The sequence below is a fragment of the Gambusia affinis genome, linkage group LG10, assembly GCF_019740435.1.
Source record: "Gambusia affinis linkage group LG10, SWU_Gaff_1.0, whole genome shotgun sequence".
Taxonomy (NCBI): domain Eukaryota; kingdom Metazoa; phylum Chordata; class Actinopteri; order Cyprinodontiformes; family Poeciliidae; genus Gambusia; species Gambusia affinis.
In genome coordinates this window covers 12,283,349-12,299,333 of record NC_057877.1, presented here as the reverse complement: position 1 = coordinate 12,299,333, position 15,985 = coordinate 12,283,349, and the positions used below count along the sequence as shown (strand labels likewise).

General features: G+C 34.9%; 3 protein-coding genes across 3 annotated transcripts; all 3 read right to left on the bottom strand.

Moving 5' to 3' along the window:
* Positions 1-583: 583 nt before the first annotated feature.
* Positions 584-5,481, bottom strand: LOC122838441. Its single transcript, XM_044129086.1, has 9 exons — positions 5,356-5,481; positions 5,234-5,287; positions 5,016-5,108; positions 3,556-3,636; positions 3,369-3,460; positions 3,212-3,270; positions 2,339-2,491; positions 2,200-2,249; positions 584-2,086 (listed from the first exon to the last, which is right to left on the bottom strand). Exons 2-9 carry the CDS (start codon positions 5,267-5,269, stop codon positions 1,973-1,975), a joined length of 678 nt encoding a protein of 225 aa, XP_043985021.1. The 5' UTR covers positions 5,270-5,287; positions 5,356-5,481; the 3' UTR covers positions 584-1,972.
* A 5,844-nt stretch (positions 5,482-11,325) lies between these two features.
* Positions 11,326-12,246, bottom strand: LOC122838922 (chemokine XC receptor 1-like). The gene is made up of 2 exons (XM_044129970.1): positions 11,756-12,246; positions 11,326-11,488 (listed from the first exon to the last, which is right to left on the bottom strand). The coding sequence occupies exons 1-2, from the start codon at positions 12,244-12,246 to the stop codon at positions 11,326-11,328; spliced, it is 654 nt and encodes a 217-aa protein (XP_043985905.1).
* Positions 12,247-13,247: 1,001 nt separating this feature from the next.
* On the bottom strand, positions 13,248-15,693 carry xcr1a.1 (chemokine (C motif) receptor 1a, duplicate 1). The gene is made up of 2 exons (XM_044129004.1): positions 15,661-15,693; positions 13,248-15,562 (listed from the first exon to the last, which is right to left on the bottom strand). Exon 2 carries the CDS (start codon positions 15,543-15,545, stop codon positions 14,529-14,531), a length of 1,017 nt encoding a protein of 338 aa, XP_043984939.1. The 5' UTR covers positions 15,546-15,562; positions 15,661-15,693; the 3' UTR covers positions 13,248-14,528.
* Between the last annotated feature and the right edge of the window lie 292 nt (positions 15,694-15,985).

Genomic DNA, 15,985 nt, shown 5'->3' with positions numbered 1-15,985 from the left:
GTATGTCCCACTGAGATTTAAAAAGAATTTTTAAAGAGAGACCTGGCCAAGACTGTTAGAAACATGTCGACAGTTACAAATCCTAACTTCATGTGCACCTTTCTCTTTCAACTTAACTTTTCTATTAATTTAATTGGATGCAGCACTGTGTGAACAGGAAGCTTCTTTAACAATGACCTTTTTAAGGAGCGTCAGTAACTGCATGTAAGATCTTAGTCAGCTGTCTTCTTCATGACTGCTTTGGTAATAAACAAAAGATTTCAGAACCAAAGACATTTCTTCATTGGACTGATATTTCCTGCCAAACTGGATTTAGGTTTAAATATTAACATTAGTTTTACTTTTTAAATTCAGGCAATGAAATGAATAAAGGTCTAATTTTAGACGTAACTACGATTAAAAAAAAATTAAATAAAAATGTTGCTGTCAAATAAAGACCTACTCTGCCGATGGTTTCCCTTTTAAAACCACAAGAGACACTTTTTTTTTTGTAGTGAAGAAAATAGGGAAAAACTTCAGTTATGAAACCAGGAAGTAAAGGCTTAATAACAGAGAAGGAGATTAATCATTTACACATACACACACACACTTTTTTATTTACTCAGATCACAAGACAGAAGCACTGACATGTTTCATGGTGGCAGAACTACACTACTCAACATCTGCCCCAACATGTGAAGACTACAGGATTTTTGAGAAATTAGGAAGTTGAAGAAAGTTTAGAAGATGTCTCCTCCGGTTAGTTGATGTTAACTACTGAGTGAATCATTGGACATTCATCAATATAAATGCTGCTTTCTTATAAAATAAGTACAAAATCATTTTTAAATATTCAAGAAACAGAACATACATTTGACTATTGGAAGCTTTGAAGAAAACACTAAAGAGTGCAAAATTTCAACAACAGGCTGACCTATTTAGTGAAGAGTCAATAAAACTGTTTTACAACATTCTCTTCAGTTTACTCTAATCACACCCTTTGCTACCTCTGGCTGTAATAACCTCTCCACTTTTTTCCGTTATCTTAAAGATATATGTGATTTGGTGAGCTATTTCTTGCATGCAGCTACTCAAACTGGGCATCGTCACAGCCTTTAAAATATTCCGCTGGTGATTGAAAACATCCCTTTGGATGACCGGCTGAGCTTAGCAGAAGAATATGCACATTAATGAGGTTATACCGGAATCAAAGTAAATGTTTTTCCATTGATACATATTTAACTAAAGATAAGAGCTGACATGGTGGCTTATCCTCCCTTCACAGAGAACAAAATGTAGACTACTTTGTGGAAATAGTATCCAGTTTGAACAATGGAGCTTTCTGCATTTCAGTTAAGGCTCTAAGATATAAATAACAACTTTTATTAATCTTTGAAATTATGAACAGCTTTAAAAGAGGGAAAAAGGGAGCATGTGTTCATATGTTTGATTAAACATATGCTATATTGTATATTATTTCCAATATTCTTCATAGCCATCATTTATTTGCACACCCAGTGAAGATGTGGAAAAAGTTACAAAAGTTGACTTTTACGTATCTAAATATTTAACTTGTCGTTTTTTACATGTATGGATTTTTTGTGAGAAAAAAAATCCCAATTCTAATTTGCTTTTACAAGTTGAACATAGTCTGCACATTAATCAGTAATTCAATTCTATTAGTCTCTTTTTAAAATGGGAAAGATATGAGCATGTCATTTAAGTAAGAGATAATGTTGATCTTCAGAAGTAAAAATATCAACTTTGTCTGTCTTTCAGCAGTGATCACATGTTTTAAATGACCTGAAGTGTCCAAATAAGACTGTAAGTTTGTCCAACAATCACTTACAGTAAGCAAGAAAGCAAAGGAAATAATAATAAAAAAGTCACTGTCTGAGAACTTTTGATTCATTTGAAGTTTTTTTCTTCCACGTCTTTACCAGGTGTGTGAATAAGTCTCAGTGGTACTTTAGAGTATCTCAACTCCTCTGCATTAAAAATAGTCAACAAAGATTAGTACTGAAAGAGTTGTGCTCAAAACCACCAGGGTAAAAGAGCAGAGCGCAACAACCACTCCTTTTGAGCATCCTTTTGGTGAGAGATGCTCCTGAAACCCAGAAACAGATATAAAAACATTTTAGTATTGTAAAGTCAAACATTTGTAAGGATTCAAGCATTCAAAGCAGAGCAAACTTATTTGTATCACATTCACTGTTTTACCTTCTTTCCTTTATGATGCCGATTATATTTGGCCTTATCGGTGACAGAAACTGTAATGAAATTTGTTTATTTTCATGTGAATCCACAACATCTAGCAGAATGTTATTAACACTTTTTGAGAGAAAGACAAATTACTCACCTCTTTTTTTCTGCAGTAATGTTCTCTTCTTGGTGCCGAGCACAATATTCCAAACTATTGTCAGGACTGTGTGAACAGTCAGAAGCCAAAACACTCTCGTAGTTTCTCCCCATTCCTCAAACAAGATGTTGATGCTCACATAGAGAAAAACATCTGTGTGTGGAAATTTGAAAATATAAACACAGTGTTGGGCCGTATGTAAACCAGGTTGGGAGTGCTTTACATTTTATTTTAGCTTTTATAATGTTTAATCTTTTGTATTTAAAAAACACCCCACTGTGACATTAGAAATGTTCTTTGGACCAACTAAAATGACACAGAAATTTGAAATTCATTGAGTTTGCCATTTCTTATAGTGTTGTGATCACATCCAGCCTTCTAACAAATTCATTTGATAGATGTATGAAAAAAGTTATACTTCTTTAAAAGTCATAATTATGCAGGTTTAGATTGTGATATCCAGGAAAGTAGGAAGTGGTAACATGTTAAAAGTTTCTTGACAAATTAAGTTGCACTCATTTTAAGGTTATTGTTATATCCTACTAGTGATTTTAATTCCAAATATTCAAATTTATCATTTATATCGCAACCAAATAACTCCACACCATGCTGTGCAGCCAGATTAGCTCCTGCAATAGCGTGAAAATATTTTAAGGTGTTTCATGCTGCTTTACCACAGATCCAAATGATTTGAAGGTTACTGTAAGTCATTCATGGCCAATGATTTACCAGCTATGTGAGAGTAATACTATATTTTTGCACCAGGAATTGATAAACATTACCCCAAATGTCCAACTGTAATACAATATTATTATTTTTTTCTAAAAGTAAAATAAACACAAAAGACGTTTTGGGTGATATTAGACAACTTACTTTTGAGAACTTGGTTGAAGACAAAACACACCCAAAGAGCACAGTCAACTGGTTCATTTCTTAAACAAAGAAATTAAACAAAGAATGGTTAGATGGTGAATGTTCAAGATAAAGTCAAAGTGAAAATATTTTGTGCAGGAGGAAGGCTTTGACTCACAGCTCATGGCTTGGTCCTAAAGGCAGCATTGCAATGATCCACTCTATGGAACTAAACACCAGCACAACACTCACAAGGCCAATAACAATATCCTAAAACATGAAGGTTTGCACAAACAAAAATAAGTGGTTTATGATCAAGAAATGTCCTAACAAGTCGCAGTGCTGCATCAATGATTAGTACTTACTCCAGAGTTGTATATCAAAGATAAAATGAGTGTTGCCAGGGAAAACAAAACAGAAAGTGAACTTCCCACAATCCTGAACTTCTGTAAACACAGAAATAAACACATTTTACATATCTAAATAATAGTTTAGATGACCTGATTAATGCATATTTTTGACATCGATGTGTGAAAAACCTTGAATGGATTTGGAGACTTGATGACATCAATATCCTGTATTGCACAATTTCCGAATTGATTTTTCAGAGACTATACTGCTCTCTTCCATCATGTGAAAATATATAGGAACCTTCCACTAATCCAAAGATGTATAATGCTTTGATGTGCTATTATGATCAAACACTGTTTGTTTAAATACCCTTTATTACATGTCGTGGTGTTTTATATCTTATTCAGAAATGTCTTAAATCTTCTTGAAATAATTTTTCATATGCTTGGTAATTTCCTTTTCCTAACTCCTTTGTTCTATCTTTAAATAATAGTCGATGTGTGAAATTTAAATCCTTTTTTTTTCTGCATTAGCAGACTATATGTGTAAAACTTTGACTAGGAAATAAGCTTTAATCAAAAATATTTTCAGTTTGCTTTGCACCCATCCTCCTATGTTTGTGACTCAAAATATGTGTGGAAAGGAGAAATTACTTTTTTACTTGTTCTATGTCCTGGGCAACCTCTCAAATTTCCTTTTTGATCAGCTAGTGATGTGTTTGCAGAGACAGGACAAAAAGAAACAACAAGATATTTAAAACCTGACTGATAATCTTTTTAAGATTCAGTTATATAATCCTTTTTAACACCATAGACCTTTTCTTATTTTGGTCCTAATTTTGTGCGAAATTCCTGCAAATTTCCAAAATTTTAACATGTCAAAAATCAAATCAGTGAAATTCTTTGAGAACTTTTTTTTCCTCCTTCAAATCTAATTTAGTTGTGAAGTGATCCAAATTTGGGACATCACCAATTAGCCTGGGGACAGAAAACACACTTCTTTAGTTTGTCTTTTGCCCTTTACTTGTTGACTTTTTAAAAGTTCTTTTTAAAATCGCAAGCTACACAATAGTGGTAGTGAGCAGGTTCCCGGAAAAAAATTGAATGAAGTAATCAGACAATGTCCAAATAGAAATGCAAACGAACAAACAAAACTAAAAAAAAAAGCAACAACTAAACATATAGATCAGGATTACATAAAACCCCAAATGCTTGGAAGCAAAACGCAAAACACCTGGAAAGTAACAGTAGTGAAAGAAAACGTATTTTTAACGTAGGCAGATTTTTTTTCATCTGAAATTTATGCAAATCACAGTTATAATAGTATTTTGGTGGCAGTTTTTCCCATTTCAACTCCTGGTTTAGAGCAACTACTATTTCATGAGCTGTCCATTTAAAACATTACAAAAATTAGCATTTATTAAATCCAGAAGCAGTAAGAACTTACACCAAAAATCCATCAATTCATGTCTTACCTTACATAAGTCATGAGAAAACGATGTTGTGAGATGTAAGTCATGACAGAATGATGTAATGAGATGGACAGCCATAATTATGATAGGTATTTGCTGATGAGACACAGGGAAGGAACACTTTACTTTTGTACGGTTTGTTTGGTGTCTTCAGAAGAACATCACAGCATAAATAAATGGCTTATCTTGGTTTCATCTATAATGTCCTGTTGTTCACTCACCATGCTCATCTCCGCTAGAGGAATTGCCACGCACATCAGTAGAATATTTACTGTCTAGAGTAAAAAGAAAAAGGTTAACGAGAATACTCTCATTCTGTCAATACTGCAAAAATCCGATTTACCTTATTTGTTGTGTTGTGTGTAGTTGGGATTTTATTACTCTGTGCTGTTGTGATTACGTCTTTTGTTGTAGGTATTTGGGTTGTAGTTGTTTCTGCAGTTGTTGCTGCCCCAGTTGTTGTTGTTGCTGCAGTTGTTGTTGTTGCTGCCCCAGTTGTTGTTGCTGTTGCAGTTGTTGTTGCTGCCCCAGTTGTTGTTGTTGCTGCCCCAGTTGTTGTTGTTGCTGTTCCAGTTGTTGTTGCTGCCCCAGTTGTTGTTGTTGCTGCAATTGTTGTTGTTGTTCCAGTTGTTGTTGTTGTTGCTGCAGTTGTTGTTGTTGCTGCCCCAGTTGTTGTTGTTGCTGTTCCAGTTGTTGTTGCTGCCCCAGTTGTTGTTGTTGCTGCAATTGTTGTTGTTGTTCCAGTTGTTGTTGTTGTTGCTACAGTTGTTGTTGTTGCTGCCCCAGTTGTTGTTGCTGTTGCAGTTGACAGCTGAGTCCTGAAAAGAGCAACAAACACGAAAGAGAAAACATAATCTGAAACTCATTCCCTCCAGTATGACAGAGAATTTGTGAAAGATGGATGAGGTTATTAGGTGCGATCACTGTAAACTGGCTGAGCTTACCTGTGAATTGCCACATTTCAGGAGTTTCGACTGGCGAGAGTCAAGCATGATAAATTTCCCAAGTGGGGGACCGTCACCATTTAAGTTCAGGTTACGAGCTTCCAGCATGAATCCCCTAAATATGAAACCTGTCTTGCTCTCGAGGAAAACTGTGAATTAAGATTTATCATGAATTTGTGGTTTCACAATGCCTTGCAAAAGTATTCATAGTCCTTAAAATTGTGCACATTTTGTCTAATAAAAATGACAACCTGCCATTAGAATTACTGAGAATATCTTAGATCAGTCTAAAGTAGATCACGCACTACTGTGTTGTGGAAGAAAAGCTGTTGCTTTCAAGATGCAACTGGAAATATGAAAAGTGCGATGTGCATTTATCTATCTATTATCTATTACCTTCTCTTTAAAACTTTAAATACAGTCCAGTGCAACCAACCAATTTCTGAAGGGACAATTAATAGAGTCCACATAATAGCCTAATGGTGTTGTTACACATCCAACTGTTTTGAGATGTTTGTTTTGAGATTTCAGCAGGTTGAAGTGCAAAACTTGTAGAGCCAGATCTTCCAAGAACCCTTAAAATTATTGTGCTCAATATAATTGCTCACCACAATTGTCTGCATTTTATTTATAGAAGAGCAAATAAATAAAACAGTTCTTCTTCCAATTCACAATTCTGTACTACCTGGTGTTGGTTAAGGTGATCAGTTAAAATCTCAATTAAATGCCTGAAAGTTTGTGGTTGGAAATTCATGTAAGGTGAAGGCAAAACATTCAATACTTTTATAATACAGTATGAGTGAGTTAAGTCAAGTTTAATAGTGTAGCAAATTTCAGCAGTTCAAAGTGATTTACATGATAAAAAAAGATATGATAGCAGGCTGCCATATGTTTATATCTAAAGCAAAGGTTTCACAAACATGGCTGCAGAACATATGAAGCCATTTTGTTTACCTGTGATTGGGTCTCCAACGTTATTGCCGAGCTGGTAACTGACCATGAAGGGGGGTTCAGATGTCTGAGGAGGACTCTCTGCCCCACCACGACTATGGTGAGGTCTCATTGAATCACACACCTCTGGGAAGTTGCCATCTGAATACCCATGCAGCTTGGAGATGAAGGTAAGGCCAATAAAAATCCATGGCCACATCTAGAAAATGGAAAGTTGTTAAAATATAACACACTTCTAATTCACAGATTGCCCATATAACACTGATTCACAGAGAAGTGTAATCAATCACTTTTAAGTTTATCCTAATGTTTATGGATACAAAGTGATGTTTTAGATTTTAAAGGAGGCAAACATTTAATAAGTATCATCTCTCTAGTTCCAATAAAATAACATTATAATAAGATAGTAACTATCTTACTAATATCTAGAATATTTGTTTACATTTTTAAACTTCAATGAGATAAAAAAAAAAAATCATACCATTTTTGATAAAAGTTGAAGAAACTTAAATGATGTCTTAGGCAAAAAAAAGAAAAAAGAAAAAAAAATCAAATTCTTTATCCAGGGCAGTCAACTGTGCTCTGTGTGTGCTGTGCAATAACACAGTGGTTAAGGAAGTCTGAACGAACCACTGAACACGCCCTCAGCAACAGTAACATCATATAAATAACATATTAACTTACTGTATCTAATGATAACAAAATAAGTTTTGTTCTTCGTTTGGTTTGATCTATTACGGGAATTCTTTTCTCTTATGGGTACAAAGTCCATTTCATTTTGGTGTGTGTGTGTGTGCCAAATAAACAACTTAGGACTGACCTTTGATGTCAGTCTTAGTTTAAAAGACAAAACTCAGCAACTAGAAGTTTGGTCACTTTGTTAAGAATTTGTGATTTGCTATTATCATGTTTTAAAGATGCTTGACGTAAAAGAAAAGCGAATAAAAATGAATCACAATCTTTTGTGTCAAGTACCTTCACAACAAACCTCATCTACAGATTTCCTCTTCCACTGAAATCCTTGTAAATATGTAAGCCACTAAAATGATTTGACAGATAACATTAACTGTGAACATTGTCACAGTTTATTGCTATGACATGAACAGTTAAAGGGAAATGCTTCGATGCAGTGCTTTTATCCACCAGAAGATGGCACCCAGTCCACAAAAATGCTGCTGCAAATTTAATAAGTGATTCTTAAAAAAAAAAATGTTATCACCAAACAGCCTATTCAGTTCCATTCAATTCGGTTTATTTACATAGCACCAATTAACAAATGTTGTCTGAAGCCATTCTTAAGGACTATGTTTGAATTTAAAGTAAACATATATATAGAAATACCTATTGAACCTAATTCTGTCAAATTGAAAGTTGCTGACTATTTTTATATAATAATGCAGTTTGGTTCATTCTACATGTTTTCATTTTACATGTTAAAAATAAAAAAAAAAATCATTCTTTAATCTTAGTCTGTGAATATTTTGGGTCTTAACTGTATTTGTGTTAATTTGTTACAGTATTGAAGAATTTTGGGGTCTTAGATATGACACTCTACCACATGTTGCTTAAATGCTTAGAAATTATATTTGTCCGCATAGCACAAAATATGATCAACAGAGTCAAGTAAATAGACATGTGAAAAAGAAATTGTGTATTTGTAAAGTCTTGAGCTCAGACTTATTGGAAATACTGCTGTGGTTTCACTGGGTTTCCTGGTTGCAGTTTATCAAACTGTGGTGACAGGTGGGCTTAGTATTCATTAGCATTTTATCTTCTGCATATATTAGTTAGTAAAGTAACTTTTTAGCTACACAGACAGACTCATTCTGTCATTTCCATATTAACATGTTCAAATTGATATCTGAATTGGTGTGTTGAGCATGTTTGGATATTAATCTCTCAAGCGACATCACATGTGTGCATTCTGGTTTTCCATTTGTTCAATGTTTAGCATAAATTTGTTCTTAACTTGTGTTCTGCTGTTATGTATATTGTCACATTGCATGATGCTATACTAACATTTTGGCCCTCTAAAGATTGTAGTGATATTTTTGCAAATATCATTAGTGAATGACAACTAAGGCCAGCACAAATATCCATAACTACTTAGCATGTAATTTACAGAAAGCATTACATCAGTTTAAAACATGCAGGCAAACAAACAGCAAAATTCTGAATTTAAGTCTGATTGGACCAAAATACACAGTATGATCCGTACCAGCTCCTGCATTTTAAAATGTAATGTAATTCAGATATAAAAATGTGTAATTTTCAAAAATAACAACTTGCAAGCCTCACACTTATATTTGTTTCCGTGTAATTTTATAATACAAGGAAACAAATAATGTATTTTTGGTTAAATTACAACCAGCAAACAAGCAAACAAACTCAACTTGCAGTTCGCTCTTTCAGAATGGCACCAAACTAGTGACGTGGGAATATTATGTGAATCAGTGGGTTGCTGGTTCAAATCCCTGCGTATAAGTCCACTGTAAAACATTTGAGCCACATTTAGTTGTCTCTACTATCTTCTACTCTTTAGGTCAAATAAATTTAGAGAGTTTTATGTTCTGAACTTAAATGTGTGAGTTTGAGAAAGATAAACTTACAATAGTAAGTTGTGTTAACTTTTATTAAATTTTGTCAAGAGTTGAGTAAACTGGTGTCTTTAGGTTAGCACTTAAAAACTGAAAAAGACAGGAGTGGGAATTATTTCCCAGTGTGCTTAGCAGCATGTTTTTTGTATCCTGTGTGGCACAGTCAGAGAGATGGAAGTGTGTTATATTGACTTGCTTCTTGTTTGTTATTAAGGCAAATGTTCATTTTAATAAGATTCTCAATTTACATGTCCTGTTCACACAAAATGTTTTTGATCAGAATTCATTGTCAGATTATAAATTTTGTTCATGCAATTTTAAACAAGATTTTAAATTGTTCTAAAGTAAAATAAGTAGTCATGTTAACCTAAATAAAGTGAGTGAAAATAATACAGAAGTGTGTGCTCTAGGTGAGGGCAGGTGTTTCTTGCACATTGTAAAATAATTGGTTTAAATTGCAGCATTAAACTAAACCTCATAATACAAGATTAATGAGCTAATATTTGTATTTATTCATATTTGTTTTTTTGAGAAATCCTTGAATTTCCCATGGCAACCACTTGGCTGTGTAAAACGTTCAGGGAGACAAAGCAACATCTTGGATGATGAAGCTCCTCTTAACATCTGAATTCCAAGTTTCTGAGGTTCCGCCCAACAGAGCACCCCTCCCTAGTGACTCCCCAACTGAGCTCCTTCAGACTAGCCAGCTGCAATTAGCAAACACCTAATTGCACTTCTGCTGAGCTCATTATGCAAGCTACTTCTCAGTGCAATGCTGGTAAAAACATTGTTAAAGTAAAGAGCACTGTTGTGATGATTTTCTGACAGAGCAAGAGTTTCTTAAAGAGACAGAGGCTGTATTTGAAGACATGAAATTACAAAGTTCAATTTAATACATGTACACATACACAGCACTTTTATTACAACTGAAGGGAATATGACATGGTTATTTATTTGTGCTATAAAACGGCACAATGTGCCTGGAAAACACGTAACACTGCACCATTAAAAAAAAAAAAGATTAAAATCAAAGCCATGTCTATAATCAATAACAAACTGAAAACAGCTTGACCCCTAGTGCAACCTGAAAATGTTAGGGTTTATTTCCGCTTACAACAAAATATGTTAGAGATGACAAACAAAATATAGGAAAAGGCCCTGATGCATCATTGGTCACATTTGGCAGAGCAACATGTCAATTTTTCCTTAAGGACTAACTTCCCATTTAGCAGTCATACCCAGCATCAAAGCATGATAGGTTCACTCATGGACGAAGGAAGGTCCATGAGTGTTTTGTGGAAGAACTTTACCAAACAATTTTGTAATTATTTTTTTTTTTTCACATGTTCAGTACTAATATTTCTTCCATACTAAGTCCTTACAAATGGATGAATTTATTTGAATGTATGTAATGATTTGTCTTGAGTGCTTCATATGTGTGGATGACCTGGGCTGTTACCAACATCTGGACTGAAATTCATGTCAATTAAATTATTAAAAATATATTTGCTTAATGAAAAGATAATGTGTTTAATATACATATTTATTTTACCCAGTGTAAATTTTATTTTGCATACTAAACCTTTTCTGCTGATCTTCCTGCCCTTTGGACTGATTTAACTATCTTTAAAGAAAATATATACAAAAATCTAGAAACACATTGAAAACAAAAATGTCTATTATGATATCCATTTAAACATGCATGCAAATATAACAGGGAAATGTCACATGTGCACTGTTAAATTAAAAGCAGCCAAATAGAAGCACTTGTAAAATTTACAGGTACAAGTATATTTATGAAAGGACAAAAAAAAAAAACAATTATGGAAGTTGAGAAGGGTTTTGCACTCTAACCTCTTCATTAACTGGATTTTGTCTCCTGCAGATTTTAAGCAGTAATGACATCAAGTTGCTTCTGAACTTTTCATCAATGATTGCATAAACCACAGGCTTCAGGCAGCAGCTGGAGAAAGCAAGGTGCTGACTCATATGAAATGCAAGCTCTAAGTTCGCTTTTGACAGCTGATCCAAATTCTGTGCAAAAACACTCAAAATATTTACGACATTGTATGGTATCCATCCAATGAAAAACACAGCTGAAGTACAGAAAACTGAGATAACTGCCTTGTTCATTGTGTTGGACCTTGTTCTTTTGATCCTTATGAACATGTGAATAAAGCAGAAGGCAATCACTGAAAATCCAGTAAAGAAGATAAAATTCTGCATGGCAATTTTCGATTGAATACTGTACTTGTCACTGTTCTGTGTACCAATGGGGTAAGTGTGGAGTCTGGCTGGTGCAATACTGATCATCCACATGGAGAGAGACAGAAAACCCAAATAACTCTTATTGGACAGATGGACGTCAGTCAAACACTTGTAGAAACTGGGCATGATGGTAAGGAAGAAGATGTTGCTATAAAACCCGATGAAAAGAACAAAAGTCAGAAACTTGTAGACAATATCTGGATACACCAATCCCCAGACGTGGTCGGTGACCCAGAAGGAGAGACCAAGAGTGAAGACGAGGTCAGAGATGGCCAAGTTTAAGATGAAGATGTTGGTCAGAGATTTCAGGTTTTCATACAAAGCCAAGATCACAAGGACGAGGATGTTTCCTATCAGACTCAGAGAGATGACGATAGAAAAGAGCACTGGCGAGAAATTAGCTCCAAACTTGACCTCACTCTTTTCACAGACATTGCTACCACAGTCGTAGTTGAAGTTTAAAGAGGAATCCATAGTTGGTGACGTGGAACCTGCAACAGAATATTTAACTCTGTATTTATTAGTTTAGTGCAACCCCCTTTTCAGCAACATTATGGCATCAATAAAAGCAAACTAATTTACCAAGCTTACAGCGATTTGACACAAATCATTCACAGATTTCATCATCATAGTAACAGTCACATCCATAAATAAAGCTGGAAAAGTTTTTTGTTGCTGTTTAAGTGTTTTTTTTGCTGTTTTTTTTAAAGAGACAGCTCTAGTATTTACATTTAGAGCCAAATCACAACTCCTGTTTTATAGCCACTTCTTTTTGATAAATTCAAAAACAGCTTACCTTCCTTCTTATGGGACTGGTACTGATATGACACTTTGACTTTACACTTTCTGTTTATCACAGCATTTTTTCTGGTGTGGTTATCTTTTTAAATCGTTTCAGTAAGCTCTCATATCATATGGGTTTAATTAGCTCTGTACTAAAACAGGAAACCTCTATTTCCTGTTTTAATAAGTTATGCACAACACCCTCTTTTCTCGTTGTGAAGTTTCATCAGTTTGACAGAACTGATTTTCACCAGGCATCCATGTTTTTTTGTCTACCAATTCATCTTGTACAACAACACAGAGAAAAACAGTTGAACTTGGTGTTTTGGACATTTTTAAATGATTTTATCTTGATCATACTAATTCATTAAAAGCTAACCTTCAACTTACAATTTACTGCTCTAATACCAGGATCAACTCGAAAACATGTTTCCATTAATATTCAAATGTGTGGATGCAATGCTTTGAGCCAGCAGAAGATGGCATTGTTTAAACATAAAAGAGATGTGCCATTTTTTTGCAGCATATAGAGAGAATCTGTTATAAAATCATATGTAAAATTACTTTAAATGAAAAATGTAAAATATTGAAACCTTTTTAATATGTTATATTATAGAAGAACTTTTATTACATTGAAAAATTCACATGACTTTACAAATATAAATTTCAGTGTAAATTAAACTGCTGTATAGGAGCTCATACAGAAATGAACTTACTTTTCAAATAATTTGGAAGGAAAGGATCCTTTACAGACTGTAAAACAGAAAACTGCAATCTTTACCAGTCTTCAGACAAACTTACTAAAAAGGCTGAGTAAAATATTGACTGAAATTTAATACTAAGAGTATTATTAGTAGATTGAATATTTCAGTCAGGACTCACGTTGTCTAATGATGTCGGTCAAAAGTCACAGCAGCTGTCTGTCAAAATATTTTAGAGGATGCCTCACTTTCTTCTGCTCACTGGCTTTATTGAGATAATTTTTCCACTAGGAATCGGATGTTGACCGCAGTGACAGAAGAACCAATGTTTGCTTTGAAGATAATGATATCACTGAGAGTGATTAACCAGCAAACTAGTCTAAGCTTAACTCCAAAGCGAATTAATGAAATATTGTCAGAAGGAAGACGACAGGAAACAGACCAAATCATGCAAACAAATTGATTTCTGTTACAGCAACCTGGGCTTTTTTGCACACCTCAGCAGTACTACAGACTGATTGCCTCCCTTTAAGTCCACAGTGAGTCCGATTTGAGAATGCACAGAATCAAGTGCCCTACTCGTTACAGAAGGATCAGTCTGTTAGGAATTCCTAAGCCACTTTTTCTCCCCAGTCTGCCCTTGCATCTAGTAGATTAATCCACATGAGACAAGATTCTGCATTCTGACTTCCTGATTGTCAACTGGACTCAGACAGCTGACCACTCAGTGCAGCAGTGATTTTAAATGTTTTCTGAATTTCCCGCCAGCAAATGCATAGAATACAGGGTTCAAGCAGCAGTGAGAGAACATAACAAGTTGACAAATCAAGGTAAAGGATAATTGACATTTTTATTTTAGAATGAGAAACAGTGGGACAAGCTCAGTATTTTTACAAGCCTGCAGATATTAATTGCTTGGTCGAGAAATGCAATACGCACATATTTGTTATCAGTTCCTGTTTTCTTTCTTTTTACATAATAGACTGTTATGTAAAGAATTTGATTTATTTAAGACAACACTTCAAATTTATTCAAGACCTGCAGTATTTCAAATAAAGCAATAAGACCCCCATATTGTCTTCACTCCAACACATGAATTAGTCATAAATAAACTTCAGACAGCTGAATAGTTTGTTTCAAAAGGTCGAATATGGAGCACTTTCTCTTGACATTACAGACCACATATCTTAAAAACAATCTACTTATCTTTAAATCATAAACATGGGAGCATAAAAAATCTAATCTAATATTCAAGGATGAATATATTTGCATCTAGTACATTGAGCCACGTGATACCAGATTCTGCATTCTTATTTCCTGATCATCAACTGGACTCGGGCGCCTGAACATTCGATGCAGCAGTGACTTTAAATGATTTCTGAACGTCACACCAACAAATGCATAGAAGACAGGGTTCAAGCAGCAATGAGAGAAAGCAATCAGTCGACAAATATAAAAGGCATAGTCAAGCTGGATACTAATATCACAATCATTAAATGGCTGAACGTCACTGTGATGTAAAACTCTCAAAAAGATCACCATGTTGTAAGGCACCCAGCCTATGAAAAAGACGGCCACGATGCAAAAAACTAATTTTACTGCTCTGTTCTTTGTGCGAGACTTCGTTCTGGTGATCCTCTTTAAAATCTGAATGTAACAGAAACCAATCACTGCAAATGCAACCAAGAAGAAAACATTCTGTTGGGACATACCAATGATTTTCCATTGCATGTCTTTATATTCACAGCCCAAGGAGTGTGTACCATTGTGATGGACTGAGACGAGAGCAGTTTGTAGCAAGGAAGGCATGGCTGCTCCAATGCTGATCATCCACATGAGGACAGACAGAATAAACCCAGTCCCAAGTTTTAGAGAACTCATGTCAGAGAGCGGGTGGACCACAACCAAATACCTGTAGATGGTCATGATGGTCAGAAAGAGGACGCTACTGTAAAACCCAGTGAAAAAGACAAAATGCACAATCTTGCAGGCAGTCTCTGAAAACACCCATCCCCAGACGTCGTAGATGGCCCAGAAGGGGAGACCGATAGTGAAGACAAGGTCAGAGATGGCAAGGTTGGCAATGAAGATGTTGGTCAGAGATTTCATGTTTTCATACAAAGCCAAGATGACGAAGACGAGGATGTTTCCTGTGAGACTCAGAGTGATGACGATTGAAAAGAAAATTGGAATGGCGATGGATCCAAATTTAACCACTTCACTTTTGTCACAGACTTCATCATCATAGTCCTGGTCGTATTCAAAAGAAGAGTTTAAAAAGGATTCCATAGCTGCTTTGGTCAAACCTGCAAAAAAAAAAAAAAAATTATATTGAATTTGTTGATATAATGAAATCTCTTTTAATGCCTACACTGTATTTACTTTGTAGTGCAGAATAACATACCTTGTTCCTCATGAGATTCTGGATGTAACACTGACTGTTCAGAAGCAGCTAATAAATATTGAACGGTTGCTCCCTTTTCATTTCCTCTAAATTTCAGGTGTGGTGGCTTGGTATGAGGTATGACCTCCTGACAGAGAGAAAGTTAGTCCAAATGCGCTCCACCTGAATTTTGTTTTCAGTTTTAAAAACTTCTGTTTGCTTATATAACAATTTGAGCTATTTTTTGTAATGCATAGTAGAAAATGTTGCTTTTAAAAAAGCTGAAAAATGCACAGAGTGTGGGCTGCACAGTGGCACAGTTGGTAGAGCTGTTGCCTTGCAGCAA

Coding starts and splice junctions, on each gene's coding strand:
- LOC122838441 (XM_044129086.1), bottom strand. CDS start 5,269: ATGTGCGTGGCAATTCCTCTAGCGGAGATGAGCATG. Junction 5,109..5,233: donor CTCTAGCGGAGATGAGCATG/GTGAGTGAACAA, acceptor GTGTCTCATCAG/CAAATACCTATCATAATTAT. Junction 2,492..3,211: donor CTTCAACCAAGTTCTCAAAA/GTAAGTTGTCTA, acceptor TTCCACACACAG/ATGTTTTTCTCTATGTGAGC.
- xcr1a.1 (XM_044129004.1), bottom strand. CDS start 15,545: ATGGAATCCTTTTTAAACTCTTCTTTTGAATACGACCAGGACTATGAT.
- LOC122838922 (XM_044129970.1), bottom strand. CDS start 12,246: ATGGATTCCTCTTTAAACTTCAACTACGACTGTGGTAGCAATGTCTGT. Junction 11,489..11,755: donor GGTACACAGAACAGTGACAA/GTACAGTATTCA, acceptor ATTTCATATGAG/TCAGCACCTTGCTTTCTCCA.